Genomic DNA, 24477 nt, shown 5'->3' on the forward strand with positions numbered 1-24477 from the left:
GAGGTTTTCTTTTTACTGTATTATTTGAGCTCTTTATATATTGGGTTTTATAACTTCTTATCACAGTGTGGATAGCAAATGTTTTCTCCCAACCTGCAGGTCCCTCTGCACAGTGTTAGTCACTTCCCTTGCTTTGCCAAAGCTTGTTAGTCTGATATAATCTCAGTTGTCTATTTCACTGTGTTGCCTGCACTTTGGCAGTTAAGTCCAAATGACATTTGCTCAGGCCAGTGTTATGTAATTTTTTTCCTCTATGTTTTTGTTTAGTTAGAGTTCTGATCCTACATTTAAGTCCTTAATTCATTTTTACTTGATTTTTTGTACAGTGTGAGATAAGGGTCCAGTTTCATTTTTATGCATGTGGGTATCCAGTGTCTTCAACTTATTGAAGAGACAATTTTATTCCCATTGTACATTCTTGGCAACTTTTTTTTTTTTTTTTTTTTGGTACCTGAGATTGAACCCAGAGGCACTCAATCATTGAGCCATATCCCCAGCCCTTTTTAACATTTTTTTTTTAAGAGATAGGGTCTCTTGGTTGTTCTGTTCATGGTTTCTTACCATATTCACTCTGTGGTCTACTCTATTTTCAATATTGTATATTTTGTCTTCATTGTCTGAGGTTTGTCTTCCAAGTGATCTAGTCTGTCGGTGATGCTTCCTATTGAGTTTTTTTATTTGGTTTATTATTTCCTTCATTTCAGGATTTGTTTGTTTGTTTTCATAATCTCTATCACTTTCTTGGAGTGATCTTTTTGCTACCTGTATTTGCTTCCTTATCTCTTGGTTGGTGTGATCAATGGATGCCTATATTTGCTCTCTTATCTCTTTGTTGGGGTGATCAATTTTTGCATGATATTTGCTCACTTAGATCATTCTTTAATTTGCAGAACTTTTTAATTATGTACATTTCTGAACTCCTTCTCTGACATTTCATCTACTGTACTGTCAATGGATTCTGTTATTGTAGTATCTTGGTTTGTTGGAGACACTTTCCTCCCTTGTTTTTTTCATGTTGTCTGTGTGTCTTTCTCTCTTACAGTGCTTCTCTAAGGTATTGAAGTTTCTACCCTATAATTTTGCAGTGTCCCTGAAGGTTACCAGTACCTCACCTTAGTGGGGAGATCAATGTTTACATCACCCAGTGCAAACAATATGCAGCCATAAATCAATTAACTTCTATTTAGACAGTCACTGTTTTGTCACTATAAACAGAAATGATGAGTTCAGTTATCGTCTACCATATAGCCAATAGGTTTGCATAAAGGTTTACAGCTTCTAATGATGGACAGAGAAAGGGGGGTTATAATGTTTAGGATGTGAGAATTAGAGGTATTATATTATAGAATGAGTGAAAGGGGAATCAAAGGATGTTGGCTGTTAGCAGGAGAAAAAAGAGAGTGAGGTGACCCCATGCAAGGCTCCTTGTTGCCTCTGCAAAGGACGGTGTCTGTTAGCACACCTAGCAGGGATACATATGCTGCAACCAGGTCCACAGGGACCTTGATGACAGTCTTCCAGGTCCTTGTTGTTCCTAGATGGAAGTGGCCAGGTCTCTAGTTGGTGGTGGCAGTAGCATCAAGCCTATAGTAAAAACCTTGATGTAAGGTTTCCAGGCCCCAGTTGGTGTTCCAAGATGGAAGCTGCCCCAGCTAAAGATGGTGGAGGCAGCCCAAGATGGCGGTGGAGGTGTCCCAAGATGGAGGCAACTGCTTTCAGAGATGAGGCTGGAAAGCTGGGCTGTGTGATGGCTTTAGGAGGCCTGTTTAGTGGTGCTGCCCTGTGCCATGTGATGCTGCAACAGGCAGCTGCCACCTGGCCCTGTCTGTTGACTCATGGTGGAGATTACCATGTGGGGAGGCCTATGGTGGTGCTTGCAATGTCCCAAGATGGAGGTGGTTTAGGTAGAGCCACCTGTTGGTGGATAGGGAACTTCAGTGGTGTTCTCTCTGCGTAGGCACTGTGTTCCAGTCTCCAATTTTCTTTTCTTATAATGTCCTTGTTTTATTTTAGTGTCAGGTAATGGTGTCTTTATAAAAAAAATATTTGGAAGCATTCTTTGACTTTTAAAGACATTTGAGAAGATTTTGAGAAGGACTGATATTAATTCTTCTTTAAAGTTGTGTATACTTCATCAAAGAAACTATCTGGTCTTAAGTTTCTCTTTAATTGAAGACTTTTAAATCCCTGATTCCGTCTCCTTACTCATTATTGATCTGTTCAGATTATCTACTTCATCTTGATTCTGTCTTGTTTGGTTGTGTTGGATTAGGGATTTACCCATTTCTTCTAATTTAATTTCTAATTTCATTCATTGTTGTTATAATGATCCTTTTCTTAAAGTCATAATTATTAATGCCTATTAATTGTTCAAATTCATAGCTTTTGTGGTGACATTTCCATACATGCATACATGTGTAGATCCTGCTTGGATCATACCCACCCTCCCTGTACCCTCTCTTTTTCTTCTTCCTGTTTCTCTTCCCTTTCCATAATGGTTTCTCTTCTTTCAGGTCATTTTTATTTATTTGTTTTTGTATATGACAAAAAATATGGGTGATACTTGCTATTCTGTCTCTGGATTATTTAATTTACCATGATGTCCTCCAGTTTCACTCATTTTCCATTAAGTGACATGATCTCATTCTCCTCAACGACTGAATCATACTTCTTTGTGTACACACACCACATTTTCTTCATCAGTTCATCTGTGGATGGGTCTCGCCTGTTTCCATATCTTGAGGATTGAGAATAGTGCTGAACTGAACATGGGTATGCAGGAATCTAATTTGTGTGCTGACTTCAGTTCCTGTGGATAAATACCCAAGAGTGGTGTAACCAGATCATATGGGATGTTCTATTTTCAGTTTTTTAGGGAAGCTCCACTCGGTTTTCCACAGTGACTACTAATTTACATTCCCACCAACAATGGTAAGAGTTCCTTTCCCTCCAAATTCTCGGCAGGATTGGATTTGGGGTTTTTTGTTTGTCTGTTGTTGTAGTTATACACAATCTGTCTAAAAAGGAGATAGAATTTTCCATGTAGGTTTGATTTGCCTTTCCATGGTGGCAAAGATGTGGAGCATTTTGTTTTGTTTCATGTACTTCTTGGCCATTTTCACTTCTTTGGAGAAGCATCTGTTCAGATGATTTGCCCATTTTTGATTGGATTACTTGTAAAGGGTTATTTAAGTTATTAAGTTATTCATACATTCTGGATATTAGTCCTGTATCAGATGAAAAGTTGGCAAAGATTTTCTTCCATTCTATGAGCCATCTCTTTACTCAGCTGATTATTTCCTTCCTGCGGTGCAGAAATTTTTTAACTTGAAGTCACCCCACTTGTCAATTCTTGTTTTTTTTTTTTTTCTGAGCTGTTGGAGTTCTACTCAGCAATTCACTGCATGTGCCAAGATCTTGCATTTCCCTGTTATCATCTAGTAGTTTAAAAGTTTCAGGTCTTACACTTAGGCATTTGATCCATTTTGTGTTGAATTTTTGGGAAGGGGATAAGAGAATGGATCTACTTTCAATCTTTTACATATAGATACCCAGTTTTCCCAGCACTATTTGTTGAAGAAGCTGTCTTTTTGCCAATGTAAGATTTTGTAAACTTTGTCAAGTATCAAATGGCTGTAGATGTGTGAGCTTATTCCTGGGTCCTCTATTCTAGTCCATTGGTCTACATGAATATTTTTAAGCCAATACCATGATCTTTGGTTATTATGTCTCTGTATTATATTTTGAAATCATTGTGATGTCTCCAACATTGCTCTTTTTTCTCAGAATTGCTTTGGCTATTTGGAGTTTATTTGTGATTCCATAGAAATTTTGGTTCATTTTTCTTGTTCTCTGAATAATGACCTTGGTAATTTGAAAGGGATTGCAATTGAATATGTAGATTGCTTTTGATATTGTGGCTGTTCAAAAGATATAAATTCTCTCAATCCAGAACATGGAAGGTCTTTCTGTCTTCTGATGTATTCTTCAATATTTTCTTCAGTGTTTTATTGAGATTTTTCACCTCTTTGGTTGGATTTATTCTAGGCATTATTTATGCAATGGTTAATGGGGTTATTTTCCTGATTTCTTTCTCAGCAAGTTCATTAGTGGCATATAGAAAAGTTATTGAGTTTGACATGCTGACTATGTATCCTACTACTTTGCTGAATTTTAAACTTTATGCTTAGAAATCTACTATTATTCTGATGGGGTTGCCTTCAAATATGACTTGGTACTTCTCTCTTGCAAATGCTAATATTTTTTCCTTGTTCTTTACTTTCAGCAGTTTAACTATATGTTGTGGATAGTTCTTTTCTGACATGTTTATTTGGGTTTCTAAAACCCTTCTGTTTCTGGATGTCCATGTCTTTCCCAAGCTTTGGGAATTTTTCTTCTATTATTTCACTGAAGAGGTTTTATATTCCTTCAGTCTGTGGCTCTTCCCCCTCATCTATTCCAACTTTGTTATTTCTATGTTGGTATTTTTTTCCCATCAGCCTATCAAGCATCCTACTCTCCTCTGACCTGCAGAATTTCTTCTAAGAAACGTGCTAATGTTCTTTTGGCACACCTGGGTGTGTGATGTGTTTCTCATCTCTTCATGCTCTCGGAATTCTTTTGACTTTGATTTTGAATTGTTTGATCATTTTGTGCATGGGTTCAAATGGAGTGGAGACCTCTGTCCTTTACGTACTTAGGTTTTGGCATCTGTCCCAGATTTGGGAAGTTTTCAGCCATTTCTTGAAACATGCTATTGCTTTCTGAGGCCTTCCCCCTTCCTTCTCCTTCTGAACCCTGTAATACAAATCTGTGGCTTGTCTCTTGCTATTGTTCCATTGTCTTTGCTTCTCTTGTTAGTCCTAATTGTAATTTCCCAAACCAATTTTCCTTTGTAGACTTGAATTATGATGATAGGAATTTTATAAATCCCAGTGTTTTCAGAGAAAAAGCTTTAAGTTGTTTCTTGCTCAGTATGCTGCTGAAGATAAATTCTCTCATTCACAAAAGTTCATTCGTCTCTAGTTAAGTGCTGAGTTCCTGTCTAAAATGATTGAAGGGCAGAGAGACAAGGTTAAACCCTCCTTTCAGCAAGTTCTGACCCAGAAGTAGATGTTCAGTAAGTGGATTACAGAGTCGCAGAAGAAGGCTTCTTCTGAGCAGCACTCTTGATGAACCGGGGGTGCAGTGGTGGCGACCGAGAGGGATGACTAAGTAACTTATTCCTCATCCTTCTGCGGTGATGGCATATATTGTTACATACATTTGCTGATGAGTATTTAATAATAGGAAGTAATGGTTATGGTATATTACAAAATAGCACATACAATATTACACAATCAGGCATGTGTGTTAAAATATAGAAGAAGTTTTGTCTGAATGATGGGATTGTAAGTGTTGTTTGCCTTTTTTTTTATACTTATTTTCTGCAATTTTTTTTTCAATTTTCCTACTGTATCCATGGGGGCACAGAGTTGTAAAACATTTCCAACAGCCTGATTTGGGGCCTAATTCTTCCTCTCAAGTCACCCCTCTGTGAGCAATTATGACCAATGCTTCCTGCTAAGGTTTTTCAGGCTGGGGGTCCCTGAATAAGTCCTGAAGGAGCAGGGATTGTTGGGTTGGATGATCAGTCACTAGGAAAAGTGGCATCTTCTTGGGGCTTGGATGGGATGGCTTTGGTGCAGAGATAGCCTGGCAGGGAAGAGCAGGAACAGAGAGGTGAAGAGAGGCAGGCTGACCCTCCCGTGCCCCTTCCAATTTTTAAAATTGCCTTAACAGTTTAACGCCTTAACACTGTATGGGTTGAAGCAGGAGGCAGGACAGGAGAGGTGACTAAAATGTCAATCTCTGAATTTTCTTGTTTGCCGAAGCACAAGGGACAAGAGAATATTCCATCTCCGCATGCATACTGGTATTTAAGAACCTTCATTTTCAGACAAGCAGCTTGGATTTGCCTAATTCTTCTCTGAATGGTGAAGACAACACAGGAAATGATCAAAACTAGGCTGAATGGAAGACACCTATCATGGTGTTGATATCCTTGAAATGAACATGCACTAATGTGTCATCAATGAAACACATTCAGTGTATTTATGGGGTGCCTTGTATTCACTCATTCTGTCCTTCAATACAAATGAAATCCCACCTCCTCCTCTATCAGCTCTACATAAGTCAAGGAGCTTTCCAGAAACTCTGTTCCTCTCCCATGCTGACACCCCAGGGGTTTCCTGCCCAGACAGAGACCTTGAGATCATCCAGCTGTGTGTATGGTGATGTGAACTGTGCACAAATCTGTGTCTTCTCAGATGCCGGAGCCCCCACCTACATGTATGAGTTTCAGTATCGCCCGAGCTTCGCATCAGACAAGAGACCCAAGACGGTGCTAGGAGACCATGGGGATGAGCTCTTCTCAGTATTTGGGGCTCCATTTTTAAAAGGTAAGGGCTTTTTGCTGGATGAGCTTGGAGTTAGGAGGAGGTTCCCCTCTTGGTTTGGTGGACTGGAGCCTGGTTCTCCTTCTTTTCTGATCTTCGTTTCCTGACTCACTATATCAGGGCTGAGTGACATGGGGCGGTTCCCAGCCTTTCTCCTGCTCTAACATGCATGAAAGAGGATGTGTATTCATGTGCCCTGAGCCATAGTCACATTCAGAATCCTGGCCTGTGGCTGCAATAAGGGAGGTTGTATATTACCTTCAGGACCCTATTCAATGGCAAAAACAGTCTTTCTTGATTTCTACTCAGAAGAGTAGATTAAAATGTGAGGATGAGGTTAGAATTGTTGCCCGCCTGAAATACAGTGTCCTGTGTATTCCTCTATCGATATGTCTAAAACCCATATATTTTTATTTATAATATATTGCACAATGTCATGTTTAAATAAAACCTTTCACAAATTGTCTTTGATAAATCAACTCTCACAGTACATGACTTTTGAGCCTTCTCATGACTGTTTATTGACACATCAGTGCCTCTGGACATTTCCCAGTTGGGTAATTTCTTAGGACCTTGGAAATTCTGATATTTTTCAGAATGGTGTAGGAGATGGAGAGAAGAAAGAAAAAAAGCCAAGAACCAACAATCCTTCAAGATAGAGGAAACTCCAGGGTGTAGCATTGCAACCTTGAATGGGAAGGGGTAGGCAGATGGGCAGGGAAGACAGAGGCAACTCAGCACATTGCTGAGTCCTGCACCGGTCATTCTCAAGCTGAAAGTGCACACCAAGTGACAGGGTCTTCTCACTCAGTAGGCTGGGAGTCAGGACCAAGAGTCTGCATCTCCTACAAGATCCCAGGTGCTGCTGCTGCTGCTAGCACACTTTGAGCAGCAAAGGATTTTTTTCCTTCTTCCCCATAGAGGGCGCCTCAGAAGAGGAGATCAACCTCAGCAGGATGGTGATGAAATTCTGGGCCAACTTTGCTCGCCATGGGTAAGGCTGGTGGCAAAGAGGGAGTGGGATTTGTGGGATTGGGTGCAGTGGGGCATACTTCATGGAAAGAGATCAAATCCCAGATCCTGTCACCAGAGCACTCAATTCATCTACAGCCTGCCCCAGGAAATGGATCTGTTTGTGTCTTTTGGAAACTATAAGCCAGGGATTCCTGTAAATCTCAGAGAAACATGGTGACCAATAGCAGCTTTGGGAAATTTGTATTTGATTCTGTTCCCAGGAACCCCAATGGGAAGGGTCTGCCTCACTGGCCAGAGTACAACCAAAAGGAAGAGTATCTGCAGATTGGCACCAACACTCAAGTAGCCACGGGGCTGAAAGACAAGGAAGTGGCTTTCTGGACTGAGCTCAAGGCCAGGGAGGCATCGAGGAGACCTCCCAAGAGAGAACATGTGGAGCTGTGAATGGGAGGCTGAGCCAGTCTCCAGAGTCTGGAGCCACCAAGACAGTGCATTCCATCAAAGTCGTCCAAAGAGGCAGCAGCTTCAGCGGCAGCTGGACAATGTGCATTGGGAATGGGCAGAGGCCAGGGAGCAGGGGTGTTTGTACCTGTGGCTTTGATTTGGAGAATAAATGCTTTTTTGAAGGCCAAAGCCATGTCTGTGTCTTGGACTGGAGATGAGTCCTTCCTCTCAGAGAGAAGCCTAAGGAGAGAGGTGCTGTTACAGGGAGCTGCCTCTGCAGCTTGGTGAATGATTAGCTGCAAAAATCTAGGCTTCATATAGTTCATCACATCCCTTAACCCTAACCACATAACCCTGGAGCCAGCGTCCTTTCCTTACTCTCTGAAGCCATGTTGGATCAGCTGGAGAGGCCTGCCCCCAGCCCACAGAGACTCAATAATGTATGTGACAAAACTCACACTTTCTTGGGGGATGGATGGAATCATCAGTCTTAAATTCCAAAACAAACTTTGGTGGAAATACATGTAAATGTAAGGACACAGGCAGATTGAAAGTGAAAGAGAAAAGATATACCACACAGATACTCAAAAGGAAAGTTTCAATCCCCAGCATCAACCCCCCAAAACAAAACAAATCAAGAGGAAAGTTGGGAGGCTATGTTAATATCACATAAACAAATATTAAAAGGAAAATAAAGAAAAAACAAAGTAGTCAATTCATCATAAATAGGTGACAATCCTCAATGTGGACACACCTAATAGCAGTGTCACAGAGGCCCTGCCTAATGGGCCTCTACTCTGCCTAATGAGTAGACCCTGAGACAAAGATTTGAGTGTCATGGTTCTGGGAGGTGATTTCAGGAAGCACTGAGGAAGGGGGGGGGGAAGGAAAGGTGGGAGTCCATGGGTACAGGGGGTGTGCAGGTTCCTAGAGGAAGAAGGAGCTCAGTCCATGGGGACCCCCAAGAGATGGTAGAAAACAACATCAGAGACACTGCAGAGAAGAGAGGAAGGTGGGTACACATATACCAACTGTCATCAGTGACTGCTCAAGAGCTGTTCCATGGCCCTAGGGACAAGACACACACAGGCAATCTGGAAATTTCATGGCCTCTGCTGCTGTAGCAGGGTGATGTCTTCATTGGATTTGAGTAAAACAAAGAACTAGGAAATGGAACTCAACTCATTTAAAAAAAATACCATCATAATACGTGATATTTCATGCATCATTTATATACTGCTAGCAATTCCAACATCCTTAAATGTGGCTCTAATGCTGGCCCTCTGATATCATTTCTCTTCATAGGGACATGAATTCCACTTGACTAGGACACATTCTTATGACTCATTTAACCTTAAGTACCTCTATAAGTGCTCTATCTTCAAATTTAGTCACGTTGGAGTTTTCAACATAGGAATTTTAGAAGGATACACAATTCAGCCTGTTAAAGATAGTCTGTAGTTAGAGGTTATTACAAATCATTGCCATGATTATTCTAGAGCCTGTTTTCTAATGAGAACATAAATATATTTCCCTTGGATATATACCTAAGAGTGGCCTTGCTGGATCACAGGTGTCCCATACATTAACTCTAGCAGAGACCCCAAAAGTTATCCTAGAGGGGTTGCACCAGTGTGCTCTCTACCAGCAAAGTAAGAATCATTCTGTGTGGTTGTCAATTCTTCGTACTCTTAGAATAACTGCTGCCTGTTGATCCTTTCTGATGACTCTAGATCTCCTGGGTTAGTTTTATTATATCAAACAATTGATTTATAGAAACGCATGCCCCTAAATAGGTCACTCAATGAGAAAAGAGGATCACAGATGGTTGGTTGGCAATTTAAGAACCAGGGACACCCTTGTCCATCATCATGATCACTATTAGGTGACCAGGCACGGACTTCATCAAGAGTCATGGTTACTGCAGCCACGTCCTTGAACTTCAGGAAACTTCTTTATTTTGAAACTCAGATTTCTGGATTTAAATCGCATTATGCTGACCCCTCCTGAGGACCTTTGGATGCTGGAATATAATTAGGTGGTTAGAGTTTCAAGAGCCTGTTCTGGGATTGGAGGTGCAGAGAGCCTGTGGGAAGCTTTGCCTGGGCTGTGGATCTCACAGGGGAGAGCTGTACTTCTCATCCCTGTCAGTGGGGGCTGCTTGTAAACCCATTGAGAGGGTCCCTATGACCTCTCAATCCAGAGAGTCCTTTGCCATCTCCATTCTACACTTGTATTTGCTCGGGGTCTTCCTTCTTCCTGCTCACTGACTTTCACATTCTCTTCTCTAAAAGCAGTTCTTGTTGCTCTGTTGACCTTCCACCTTCCAAAATGTTTTCATGGTCTCCTCATGTGTTTGTCCAGACGGGTTTGTACTTTACTGAATTTTTAGAGGGTTAGAAATCTACCAATCCCCTTTCTTTCATAGGAAATGATGAATTGGTTTCTTAAATATTTCAAAACAATGTTTCTTTACATTTTTGTAAAGAAAAATTGCGCATTGCAACTCAGAGTGTGAATACTCAACACATCCACCCATCACTTACTGTGGCTGCTCACTGAGAACAGTTCAGATTATTTCCTATGGTCAGTCTCACTCAGGTGGCCATCTGACATGTCACTGGACTTACTCAGAATTATTCCTCTCCACACTGTTTTGAAATATGGGTTTAATTATTATTTAGACATAACAAGGCCAAGGCCAGTAGCTCAAGAGATGGCTGCTGTTGAACAGAGAGTTCTTTATTCATGGTTCCCGAGTCAAGGTGCACTCTGTGCATGTAGGGAGGGGGCCACACGGGAAAGCACTGGGGTCATATGGCAGGTGCAGGGGTTGTCAATCAGAGGCTCTATTGCAAGGAAGGGGAGAGGTGAGATGGGATGTAGCCTTAGGATTCATTGGTCTGAATAACTCCAATGGGCTCTGGGACATATGGCTATTCCTTCCAGTATCCAGTATCTACCCCTGTAGTGATTAAAGCAGGCAGTGATCTAGAGGATGAGAGCCTAATAAAGGATTAAGTCCCTGGATTGGTTAGTTTATACAGGAAAGGAATGTTCAGGGGTGAGAGGTTCCCTGTCTTTACGACTTAGCCAATTCTTGGTCAACAAGCACTTTGATATGAAAACATCAGAAGAGAGAAAATAAGAACACAGTTCATATAATTATCTAGCACAAAGGAGATCCCCCTTCTAAGTGTTAATATATATTTTACCAAATTGCCTCCAAGAAAGTTTGTTTTTCTCTACCCTTGCCAATACCTGGCATCAGTACTGAAAGAGTAGTGGTAAAAATCCTTGCCAATTCAATAGGTACAATTTGGGTACCTGGTTTGAATTTGCGTGCCTTGTTGTATATGCTAGTGGCTGGTGTAAGAGACCTTTTGGCTGGGTCCAGCAATATCTGCCTGCAGTCCCAGCTACTTAGGAGGTTGAGGCAGGAGGATCACTTAAGCCTAGAAGCTCAAGGTCAGCCTTAGCAGCATATGAGATTCCATTTCCAAAAACAAAGAAAGTATGTGAGTAACTTGAAGACCCTTGAGAATCCCCCAAGTTGATGGGATAAAGTAAGATAGTATAGCGACCCATCCTTCCCCTCAACTGCCCTACACCCCGAGATGTGCTCATGGCCTGTGTCTATAGAATAAAAAGTAGAAACAGACAACACATTAGAGGGTCTAAGAAGGGTTGCATTCTTTCTCAACTGTCAATCAGCCCACAAAATATTCTGGAGATTTCATCACCCCCATGACCTTCCAATGTGAAAAGACAAGGTCCCGCTAATAGATCCTGTGATTAGGCAAACTTTTAGGAGAAGACAATATCATTCATTCTTGTTGAGTCTTTTGCAAGCCCAAAGTCAAGCTTTCCCACGCAGAGGACTTAACTGTGTTTGAAAAGGAGGACTCACCTTCCCCTGCAGGTGAGTGTCTAGTGTTTCTCTTGGCTCTGCTGACCCATCCAGAAGGCTCGCCTGCTTTTGCCAGATGCTGTTTTCGTAAATTTTTCATTGTAGATGCCTGAATCAAAGCCCTTCAGCGTTTCCCCATTGTCTGGGCATGATGTCTGTTCAGAGCCTGCCATTCAGGCTCTCTTCACCTGTCCAGTCCAACTGGCCCCCCAGGAAGTGCCCAAGCCTGCCTGCACCACTGCTAATGACCTCTCTTCTCTGTCCCTCCAAATCCTGCCCATCTTGTAATACCCAGTACCCTCAGTTGATGTCATAGATAGTTTTGAGTGTTAACAAATATAAACACTGATGCATTATCAGGGCAAGAAAACACACAAAACATTTTTCTATTTTGAGACCACTCTTTTTACCCAGATGTTTATAACAGATAGTTAACTTTTACGGAACCCTTTACGGGTTACAATTCAATCCTAATTTTTCTAGGTCTAAAGTTTTGCATGTCTTGCTCAATTATCTTTTTTTTTTCTTTTGTATTAAAAGGCTGATGAAAACCTTTACAGAGTTTTCAAACAGGGACTGGTTTTACAATCAGGTTTTTATGAATTGATTCAAACAAATATAACATTCATTGTTTATCAAAGTGCAGTGCATTTATCCCTGGAGTTTAGTGGGTCTTTCTGATGGTGCACAGACTAAGTCATAAATATAAGGAATGTGCATTTATTTTGTTGTGTATCAGAAAAACACTTCCTAATATAAAATTCATGATTTAGTGTATATTATTTGTGGCAGGGATTCCTGGGAGTTCACTAAATCTGTCCCAATTTCTTGGGCCACATGCAAACCACCTGCCTTCCCAGCCTCCCTTGGACTGATCAGGTGACTGAGTCCCTCCCAGGGGATGTGCCTGGCAGGCAGGAGCGCCTCTCTAGGCTGGACCCTGGAGCCCTGTGGTCACTCCTCCATGCTCCTCCACCTCCAGCTGACTGTAGCCACCACTCATGACAACAGAGGAAACAACAAGTGAAAGCTACCAGAGTCAAGCCTGGGGTCAGCACACTACAGCCCAAGGCCAAATCTGTCCCAGTGTCTGTTTATAGAAACAAGTTGTATTGGAACCCAGCCCTGCCGTGTGCTTGTGTAACATCTAGGGCTGCTGTCCCTTCAGCAGCAGAGCTGGGTGGTGGCCAAAGTGACTGCCTGTCCCACAAAACCTCCATATTCACCATCTACAGAAAGCCTGCCGGCACCCTGGTCAAGATCCATAGGTGACCACGTGGAGGGCACCACCGCATCATTGATCAGAACAGTGCTCTAGCTCTTCACATAAGCAAAATAAGCCATTGAACTTTGGGCCCATTGGCTACTGTAGCTGCCCTACTCTCATACCTTCTTTCTCAGCAGTCCCAGAGGGATGGCCTCCTGTGGACGGCCAGAATGCCAGGAGCTTGTGTCCTTCAGGGTGACCACTATGTTATGAGGAGCCCGGAGAGTCTAACCCCCTTTTCATGCCACCACATCAAGAGCACTCAGAGGTGTAAATGCCACACAATTTCAGCCCGACAGTCTGATGTCCACAGGAAGAAGTTCCCTGAAGCTCAAGGAAATGACTGCAGTGACGAGGACCCTCCTCAAAGCCAGACTTGTGACCTCATGGGAAGCCATGATGGTGGTCAAGGTGCTCACTGTCTGTTTAATGAATGACCATCAGCAGTTCCCTTTGCACTCTGAGTAACTTGTTTTCAGATATACCTTTCGGTAAACTAAATATATCATTAGTTATAATTCCTTATTTACCTTTATTTTACCATGATTTTAATTTTAAGAAATACGATGACTCATTTCCCATGCTAACGTTTAATTTATTGCAAGGAATAGAGGTCTTCCACTTATGGAAATGGTAGAAAAGTCTCTCTGTGAATCATTTTGTTAAAATTAAGAAGCCAACGTCTATTTTAGAAACTAGTAGCAATACCACAGATGGTATGTTGACCTGGTGTCATCCTAACATAAACACAGAGAGAGACTCTTAAAGGGATCCTGATGCCTACCTGGGGTCACTGGGAGCAGCACAGTGGGGAGCCAGCACCTTGTGGAGAGCAGGGTGCATTGAAGGCTGGTGAAGGGGAGATTCAAAGGCCGGGCAAGGAGGATTGCACAAGCTATTTTGAAGCAACCATCTTTGTCCACAGCTCTAGTTACAGAGATTTCAAGAGCCAATGTCAAGGGTGGCATGAGTGCAGGGCTGGACAGGCAGTAGCAGGCTGGCATCCTGTGGCATATTTGCATGAGGTCGTGGTGGCTGTTGCCCATGATTGTGGTTCTAGAAGAGTCTTTTGCGTTAGCCCTTGTCAGGCATACCTGCAGGAGATCCTCTCCTTCCCAGCCCCCTAGCTATTTTATTTTATTGTTCTCCTTTTGTTTTTATATTATGTTATTTTATTTGACTTTTGTTGAGACTTGAGACCAGGAGCTCATTTAGAATCTGGCAACTTGCCCAATGGCAAAAAATGTGACATCCGTATGAGATGAGTACAGGTGCTAGAAACATGGCCTGTGTCTAGGCTGCTGGGGAAGAGGCCGCAGGATTCTGGATCTCAGAGCTCGTGCAGAGCCGGTCCCGGTCTCCCAGGGCAGTGTTCTGCAGCAGTCTCCACTCATCCCCCCCATGACTTAGAGGACAGCTGGGTGAAGGGCCCAGGAGGACACGGGCTTGCTCTAGTCCAACGCCTGTTCTAGTAGGCACACTCCATGTATTTGTCTGTTGAGTAAATTAATAGATGTGGGGGAGATTTGAGGAGTTAATTTGGAAAAGTTCAAAGTCTTGCTCAACAGTTTAGGACTTTAGGACAGTTCCTAGAAGATAGTTCTCCCAATCAGAAAGCTCCAGATGGGAAACCTCAGAGATCCCCCAAAGGAAAAGCAATGACCCAGCCAACTGCGACTGCCACACAAGGGGTGAGTCAGCTGTAGCCCAAGTGACACAGGGAAATCAGGCCTGTGGAGAGACTGAGAGCTCTGGTGTGAGGCTTGGGAGACTCAGGCATCATGTGTCATTTCAGCAGAGTCATCATGAGCCAGCACCAGAGGCTGTGGCCAGGGCGGGCAAGGCTGGGAGAGGCTGCCTCTGTTTGCAAATGAGCCGCTATCACAAGCAGGTTGTGATTCAACAGGAGATTGGGATAATCCATTCCTTCCTCTCATGTTTTGCTTTAATCTTCACAGGCTGAAGGCCAGGGCTGTTTGCCAGGTTTCAAAGGGCAGCTGGCTAGAGCAAAAGGTAGGGTGGTACATATGTGTGTGTGTGTTGTGCTCAGTAACTGGAAACAGCCTTGTTGTCTACTTAGGAGGACCAATCAGATCACCCCATGTGGACAGCAATGGGGGGGGGTGCTTTAATTAGGATTCTTTTTGTGATCTATGTTTTTTTTCCCAGATAAAAGTACGGAAGGAACCCCTACCCAGTTCAACCTCTGTACAAGTCAGTCACGTCTGGGGACACATCCTAATGTCACAAAGCCCTCATCCCCCCAACCTCCGCAGAAGTCCTCCCCCACCTTCAGCCACAGGAGCGGAACGAGAGCCTCTTTTTGAATCTGGGTCTCCAGGAGCTGCTTCAGCCGGGCCTGTGGTCTTGGGCAGGAACCCATGAGCGTATTCGGGGCTGGTTGGTGCTTTCTGGCTGTTGGTTACGCGGTGCCTCTTATGTCAATATTGCTCTTGCCTGGGCAAGGGTAGGCTTGCCAAGTGACCTTGGGAAAACAGAAGACCTCTGCCCAGGTCCTGCTCTGGCCTTTCATCACCTGTCAACCCTGCTCTCTTTATCCTGGGCCAATGAACTGATAAGGCCACTCTGTACAAAATCCAACTATTTTGCCTTGTGGTTAGGCTGGGATTCAAACAGCTCCTTGGTGTATTAAACACGAGCAGTGATAACTGGCCACCATACAGTAGAACTGAAAGGCCTGACTCTGACATTGAGTTGCTGTGTGAAACTTAGGCAACCCTTATCCATCTGAGGACCTGAGATTCTTTTGAGCAAGAAGGAAAGAAGTGGGTTGGGATCATGCTGCAATCTGCTTTGGCTGCCATAGCAACATACCGCAGATTGAGTGATTTAAGTCATCAGAAGTTATTTTCTCATGGCTCTGGAGGTTGGAGTGCAAGATCAAGGTGACAGCAGAGATGGTTTTTCTGGAGGCTTTCTTCCTTGGCTTGCAGAATTCTGTCCCCCTGTTGCCACCACCCCTGGGGAGTTCTCTGGTAACACAGGTGCCCTTGGGGTCTCTATGTTCAAATTTCCTCTTCTTATGAGGACACTGGACATATTGGATGAGGGTCCACCACAATGTCCTCATTTTAGTGTCATCTTCTTTCTGTCTTCAAATACAGTCACTTTCTGAGTTACTGCAGGTTAGACTTCCACACATGAATTCCAGGGCTCACAATTCCATCTATAATAGTGTATATGACTAGAGAGCTAAGGGTGTTTTTCTCACTTTGGGTTTCACAGAAACAGAGCCGAGACAAGGATTCAAGTGCAGGTGGTTAATTTGGGAAGATGTGGGAAATAGCCATGGGGTGAGGCTGTGAGGTAGGGAAGGCACAGCTGCCCACGAGGGGTCCTTATGTGGCCACTTCTCACTTGGCTCCTTGGAGCTCAAGACTGGGAGAAAACTGGGTGGGGGGAGAATTTGGTCCATCTAACAGGCGAGGGCGCTGGGTTATTTGGACACCAGGTCCATTCAGCTGTTGACTGACAGCTACTCCCGGGGATGGGAGGGTCTTGGGGCCCTGGTGTCGCTGTCCTGCCGTGCATAGAATGGCCTTGCTCCACTTCAGGAAATCCTTCAAGCAGGAAGGAGCTCCTGGCAGGTGGGAGTTGTTGGAAGTCACCTGAGGCCACTGAGCTGTGCTGTGAGGCCCAAGGGGAACGGCCAGCCATTGACAGTGGCTACTGTACACTCTGGTTCTGAAGGCCACGCTCAGGGCTGGGTGAGTGTGCACACACCTGCTTGGGGTAGGAACAGAGACACAATTGGCAAAGTCCCTGTGTCACAGATTACAAATTATTGGCAACCATCCTGCATCTGTCCCAAAGCTGTGCAGGGGCTCAGACATGATCGGAATGGGTTTCTTGCTCACGTGACATCCAGGACGCTGGTGTAGATAAGGGAGCAGCTGTTACCCAAGTACAAATCAGGGACTTGGTCTCTGGCAGTCATGTACCTTCCTGATCCCCGAGGGCCTCCGAGCCTTACCTCCAGCTGGCTGGAGGGGAAGAGCCAGTGTGGAGGAGGCCCAGCTGCCTCCTCGCTGTGCTGACCCGACCCAACCCCGCCTGATGCCACTCCTACGCCATCGGCCATCACCAATCTCGTGGCTGCAGTTAAATGCGAGGGGAATTTTCCAAAATTTTTTCTATGAAAATAAAAATTTATATTACTATGAAGATATGATCAGTTTATGCCTAATTGTATTTAAAACTACTTCCTTATAGTATTGAACTATAATTCACATACAATATACTTTTTGACTGGACAATTCAGCAGTTTTAATGCAATAAAAATAGGTGCCAATGTCATCACTGTCTAATCCCAGTGCATTTTTATTGCACCAGAAGGAAACTTCCTAACATCCACAGTCATTCCCTGTCCCTCTCCATCTTCCTTCCCCAGATTCTGGCAACCACGGTCTATTTTGGGGTCTGGAAATTTCATAGAAATAGAATGATACAACTTGGGGCATTTTGTGCCTAGTTTCTTTAACTTAGCATAATGTCTGAATGCTTCACCTACATGGTAGCATGTGGCTCTTACAGTTGAATGATGTTCCATTGTATTGGATAAGTGACCTTTTACTGTTCACTCAGTGGATGATGGACCTTTGGGTTGCTTCCTGTTTTTGATGATTCTGAATAAAAGAGCTACATGTTTTCTATTTTCTTGGTGGAAAACTTGGATTGAAATTGCTGGGCCAGGTGGGAACTTTAAGTGTTGGAGAAATTGACACCTGTCTCTGACAGCAGCTGTCAGTTTTATAACTTGTGTTCCCCGTTTGGGTTGTCTGTGATGGCTTTCCATATCAACACAGAGATACCCGTCAATACTTTGAGTGAATACATAGTATTTCCGTAGTCGGAGTGTACCACTGTGCTTTTAAATAAATCCCCAATGTTGGACATTCAGTGACCCTATGAAAGGGGAGTTCAGGGCCTTCCTTGTGTCCCCACCACACCTTCCCATGTGCACCAGAGCACTTTGAGTCCCCCATTCAGGGCTTCACATGCATTGCAGTGAACACCCCCTTACATCTGTCTTGTCTGCTACAGAGCAAGCTCCCTGTAGCTCATTAATTCATAACAGAAACAGGAAACAACCCAAAGGCCCTTCACTCACTGAATGAACAGTAAAAGGTCATTTATCCAATACAGGGGAATATTATTTAACTGTAAGAACCGCTTGCTACAGTGTAGATGAATCATGAAATCATTATGCTGAAAGGAACCACGTGTTGCACCTGTGTTTGTGTCCACAACATCTAAGCAAAGGCTGGGCATTTGCTAAATGTTAGAAGAATGCAAAGACAAATAATGGATGGGTGAATGATTAAAACCAAGGATCTGGAGAGATGGTCATTTACTGAACATTCTGTTCCAAAATCCTTGCTCAGAAAGGTAAGGGTCTCCTTGACCCTGCAGGCATGCAGCAGCAGGCAGGGCAGCTTGGCAGGAATATTGAGAAGCTACTTTATCCACAAGGACACTGAGGGCTGGCGACGTGGCTCAGCAGCCGAGCACTTGCTTAACAGTGGGGATTGATCCTGGGTTCAATCCCCACATGTAATAAGTTGTTGGGCAAATTTGTGGCCATCTATAACCTGAGAGTTGGATAGGGACTGTTCAGATACCAAAGGGCAAACTCTGAGTGGGTGTGGCTTAGCAGTCACAACTGGGGCAAGAGAGGTTTTTGGAAGAGGGAAGGTCTGTCTACCATTTCAGATTATGCAATTGGGCTGGTCGGGCAGGATTCAGGGTGGGTCTCCAGCTCTGGGCCAGGGCCAAGGCATTGCCCCTGAGCCACACAGAAGCCTCTTTGGCCTACGGAGCTGCTGTCTTTCCACGTTGTGCCTCTATTTTTGGCCTTTCTCTTTGCTTGCCCTGTTTGGGGCGAGTCCTTCTGAGATACAAATATCTGTATTGTGGGGCAGGAGAGGTTATATTTGAAAATCCTTGTCCTGGGCCCAAGAGTGAGATGCACACAGAGCAAAGGGCATGAGTGTTTGGCCCTACAGCAGTGCTCTTCCTCTGGACATGGACTTCAACTTGGGCAGCCAAGCAGCCTTGGCTATGCTGAGATACAGGGGAGAGGCTGGATAAACATCTGGAGACCCCATCTACAGGGATCAGATGCAGGAGAACAAAAAGAAAATTCTATGCTCCGCACATGGTAAATTAACAGTTCAGTTTCTCTTACCTTGGACTGTTAGTCCAGATCTGGCCAGGTCACAGAGAGAGGCTTGGTAGACTGCTGAAATCATCATCTCAGGGGATAGAGTCAGGGGGATTCCAGCTCAGCACTTATGAGCTGGTGTCTCTGGGCCAGGTAGTTAACTTTGCTGTGCCTGAGTTACCCCATCTCTGAATAGCCTTACTCATCTGTAGTGCGGAGGAAATAGGTGGTTCTTTCTAAAGCTCTTAGAACAGTGCCTGGTCTGGAGGAAGTGGAAAAAAGATAAAATGTTGATCTAAAATTGAGTGTTTTATTAGAAAATTTGACTTATATCAGACCAGGAGCCCTTGGCTATTGAAAACATGATTTTTCACTCACATTTTTAAGGACCACGGGGGTGATTGTGCACAAGGTCAGGCAGGAGGCAGAGGGAGAGGGGACAAAGGGGCATCTGTTGCGTTTTTCCTTGAGGTGAGACGGGAAACCTGGTTTATCGTTGGCCAGGTGGGGTTGTTTTAGGGTCTTTGGGGAATAAGGACTTCCCAGGTGTCTGTACCCAGCTTTGGGTGGTTTAAACAGTTTTGAACAGGCCCAAGTTATAAGAACCAGTGTTCTTGGCCTCTCTCTTGGTTGGAGTGTGGATTCTTTTGTGTTTGGACTTTGGAGAGATAGTTCCTTCAGGATGAGCAAAGACCCACAGGTCAAAGCATCATATATGAAAAATAAATCCATGGTTAATACGCTGGGACAGCAAAGGACAAGAGCATACCTCTGTGCCATTTCATGGGCAGAGAAATTGAGACTCGGAGACTCAGAGAAATTGAGACTCTCAAGCTCAGCTGGCAAATCATGCCCGGATTTTCTTTAATCCAGAGCCAGCTCTCTGGCCATCGTGCCCTGACAGCCCAGGCCCTGTGTGGACTTTATCTTCTTTCTGACGGTGTGACATTGTGAGAGATCCGGAACTGAGTGGAAGGCAGATTGAGAGAGGAACCTAGTTTGGAGTACATTGCCTCAGTGCTGGTTACCCCTGGCCATGCCACCTCATGTCCATAATTAGGAAGTCCCTACCGGGCACTTTGTGTCTGCCCATCTGTTAAGTGGGCATATTAGCAGTTATTTAATAAGGCAATTTGAGGAATAATGGAAAGGAACTAGAATCCACATCTGGCACACCATACTATAGGTGCTCACTATGTGCACATTCCACATTCATAAGAGGCAACCGCTGTGGCTAATTTATGCCTGTCCATCTACCCATATTTCCACCCTGGGCAATCTGGCTTCTAGCCACTACATTTGGATAAAGGGTTTTCACTGACTTAACTCAGGCCACACCCAGTGATTACTGCTCAGACTTTATCCTCCTCCATATCCTTGCAACATTCAGCCCTCACACAGTCACTCCTCACTCCTCCCTGGGCTCCTGACTCTCCACCCTCCTCCATCCACCTCCCCTGTGGGTGCTCCCAACCTCAGCTGAAGCTGCCTCTGAGCCCCGTTCTCCGCTCCTGCTCTCCTCTCGCCCTGGCCCCGGCAGTGAGCCACACACATCCATGTTGTGCACCCTCACCTCCAGGGGGACCATCCCCCGCCCCTCACCCACCTCCTTCCAGTCCGGAGGTGCCCTGGTCCTGTGGTCTCTTGCCAGGACATCTCACTGACGTCCCCAGTGACCCTGCCTGACACAGGGTCAGTTCTTCAGTCTTCTTTCCTTTCCAGTGCCCGCCGTAATCTGATCAGCCACCAAGTCCTCCAAGTTGCAAGTATTTTTTTATTTTTGGTTTTAAAGGCTGAGAGATGCATAAGGCACTTAAAATTCTGTATCGATATAGAATTTTTGCATTGGTTTTTATCGTCATCTAGTGACATAAAGTATTTATTCTGTGGGTTTTCCTTGGGGAATGGATATATCTCCATAAAAATATTCTGCTAATTATTTATTTGAGATTTTCTGGACCTCTCAGGGGTGTCTACAGCCCTTTGTTCAGCACCTAGTTCTTGGGCACCTATTGTGGGTTCCTAGAATCCATTAGTGAACAAAACAAAGATCTCTGCCTTCCTGGGGCTTACACTGAAGTGGGGAAAGAGATGACAACATGCAATTAAAAAATATCTTAGGTAGTATGTTAGAATATTAGTGCTTTGGGAAAAAGGGAGTTGAGTAGGTGAGGGAGATGAGAAGTACTGATCTTATCTACACTGAACTGTGGCATGATCAAGGGGCAGAGAGGTTAATGTGTGTGTGAGGGGCTATGCTTTGGAGGGTTGACATGGCCAGTTCTCAACTCCCAGCTGTGCTAGATACCTCGTCATGGGCAGAGCAAATGCCGGTGTGCTCAGGAACCCTGGTCACCTGATACAAAACCCAATCGTTCCTGATGATCAGTCACCCTGGAACATGCAGACAAGTACAAGTGTCAGTCCTGACATGATTCATCTCCTCAGCGAGGTACTTCTGAGGATGTCCAGGAGCCCACTTCTGAGTGCACTCTTTCTTTGCCTTTTTTTAAAAAAATGCACGGTTCTTACCTCCTGATTGCGAGTGTGTGTGTGTGTGTGTGCGCGCGTGCGCACGCACATGCACGCACGTGTTCGTGCATATATTTCAAAGAGATTAGGGAAAAAAGAGAAGCATAGTAAGAAAACTACAATTGTGTACTTTTACCACCCAGAGAGAATTGCTAGTCCTATTAGAGATTATTTTAATCAGCCTTTCCATTGCTGTGACCAAACTACATGTGACAAAAACAATTTACAGGGGGACAAGATCATTTGGGGCTTATGTTTCCAGAGGTCTCAGTCCGTGGTGGCCAATTCATTGCCCTTTCCCCAGGGTGAGGCAACACATCAGGGCAGAAGGGTGTGGCAGCCAGGGAGCAGAGGACTGAAGGGGAAAGGGGGGATGGGGAAGATGCACCTTTCCAAGGTTGTCCCCACTGACCCACCTCTTCCAGCCATGCTCCACCTGCCACAGTTACCACTTAGACAGTCCACTTAAACTAGGACAGACTGATGAGGTTACAGCTGTCACCATCTTGTCATTCCACCTTCGAACATGCTATGCATTAGCACAGGAGCTCTGGGGACACCTCACATCCACACCATCACAGAGATCATGTTTCCTGTCTTTCCCCCTTGACAGTAGATCATGCGTACTCATAATATGCTCATCGATCAGTACATCATCAGCTTCACTTTGTGCCCTCAATATCCCAGCTTGACATTAAGTAGCTGTGTTTATTTGGGTATGGAAAAAAATCAATTTACTCAATCTCTTATTTAGGGTCATTACAGTGTTTTGCTGTTCCTGAAATTATGATTAACACTATGAGAAGGTTGTAAATAAATCATCACACATATTCACGGATATTTTAGGATCAGTTCCAAGAAATCAAGAAGATGCATATTTTGGTAATTTTTCTGCCAGATATATTTCCGCTGTGTTTATTCCTTCCACTGATGTATGAAAACCTCCATGTTGCAGACCCTTGCCAATCTCGGGTTCACTAAATGAACACTTTTTGACTATTGGGTGTGCAAAATAGGAAGATAATAATCATTATAAGGACAGCCATAATTTCAGTCTTTATTTGGAATTTATCTAAATGCTAGTGAAATTGGACTCCTTTACCTCTTTTAATTTTGAATTTCTGTCATTATGACTCTTATGCCCTTTGCTCTTGGTGGTCTAGGAACAATTTCCAAGGGTGGAAATCTTGAGGACATCTTTTCAGGCTCTACTCTGCCACATGACAGCTGTGTCCTGTTGGCTCCTGAGTGCCTTGGTCACTTCTACACACTGGGGAAGCAATGCTGCCTTCTGGGTCCACTGAGATCTGAGAAAGTTGCCCATATTATCCTTTGAAATCTACATACTACATAGCAGGGAGATTCCTGGCTATGTGGCTTTGGGCAGCTGGTATAATATCTTCATGGCTGTTTTCTGATCTATGATTGAGGATTTTAATATAACCCAAGTCCTAGGAATAATATGAATCTGAGAGAAGTTAGTAAATGACAAGAATCCAAATCAGGGCCCGGCGTATGGAGAGAACTCAATAATGTTACCAATTCCATTCTAAATTGAATCTTGGAGACCACTGCAACCACCTGCATCCCAGCAGAGATGCACCCAGGTCTCAGTGCAGCAAAAAAGATTGCCTGTGTTAAGCTGATGATGGAGTCTTACCACACCAGGTTTGCAAGGGTCCAGAGAAAGTACTCCCCTCACTTAGACCTGGCTGACTGGGACCCAGGGCAGGAAAGGAAGTTACCCAAGGTCAGCCCGCACTCTAGTGGCTGAAGCAGGAGAAGATTACAGTTCTGCTGAGGTTGCCCAACAGCAATGCCACTCCCCACCTTCTGTATTCTGACTGTCACCTAAGGGAGGTCTCCTGGTTGATGAAAGTCTCCCATGTTTACCTGGTGGGGAAACACAGTAGCCCTGCAACCCAGCAGAGATATACCAGGTCCCAGGAGGGTAGAAGATGTCATCTCTTAGGGCAGGTCAGCTTATGGACAGCTCCCTTCTCTTAGCTCAGAGCATCTCACAGTCTCAGATGGGAAGAGGTCTCAAGTCCCTGTCACTCTGAATGATCTGGGGAGACTCAAGGGAGTCCCACGGTTCCCAAAAAACCCCCAGTGAGCTTCTCACACACGCCAGTGTCTCAAGTCCTGTGATAGCAGCTCCACACAGAGGCTTAAACCCCAGTGCAAGGTCCGGCCTCAGGTGACACTTTCTGCCTCCATCTCCTTGAATCTCTGAGCCCTTCTTTCTCCCCTCCCAGGTGTTCCCAAGATGCAGTGGTGGGGCAGTTTACCTGAGATCTCCTTACCAACAGGAAGGAGAACATTCCCCTCCAGTTCTCTGAAGACTGCCTTTACCTGAACATTTACACTCCCGCAGACCTGACCAGGAGAAACAGGCTGCCGGTGAGCATGGGCCCCAGAGATTTGTGTTTCAATATCTGGGATCTCTGGGCACAGGCGGGAAGGAGATGAAGCCAGCATGGATGAGGGACACCCTGGGCCATGATGAGTCAGGGGTCCTGAGCTTCCTTCCTTTCCCCAAAGAAAAGACTAGTTGTCCTTTATCTTGGTGACCTCAGCGTCTTGGGGAAGAGTGCACTAAATCTGGAAAGAGCATCGTAATCTTTCCACATTCTCTCACACTCACAGAAGCTCAGGATGGTTACTGTTAGTTTCTAGGTTAAGAATCTGATCTCCAGAGCAGCTAAGACGTGATTTCAAATAAGTT

At 44.3% G+C, this 24477-nt stretch overlaps 1 protein-coding gene across 2 annotated transcripts in view; it reads left to right on the top strand.

Annotated features, from left to right (window-relative positions):
• LOC107144859 (liver carboxylesterase 1-like) overlaps positions 1-8045 on the top strand; it is a 31323-nt gene extending 23278 nt beyond the window's left edge. For both annotated transcript variants that reach the window (XM_048792166.1, XM_048792165.1), the window contains exons 11-13: positions 6309-6440; positions 7359-7431; positions 7673-8045. In XM_048792166.1, coding sequence (XP_048648123.1) covers positions 6309-6440; positions 7359-7431; positions 7673-7856 — 389 coding nt within the window. In that variant the 3' untranslated portion in view covers positions 7857-8045. The remainder of the gene's footprint in view (positions 1-6308; positions 6441-7358; positions 7432-7672) is intronic.
• The last annotated feature ends 16432 nt before the right edge of the window (positions 8046-24477 follow it).

Source organism: Marmota marmota, unplaced genomic scaffold, assembly GCF_001458135.2.
Source record: "Marmota marmota marmota unplaced genomic scaffold, marMar, whole genome shotgun sequence".
Taxonomy (NCBI): Eukaryota; Metazoa; Chordata; class Mammalia; order Rodentia; family Sciuridae; genus Marmota; species Marmota marmota.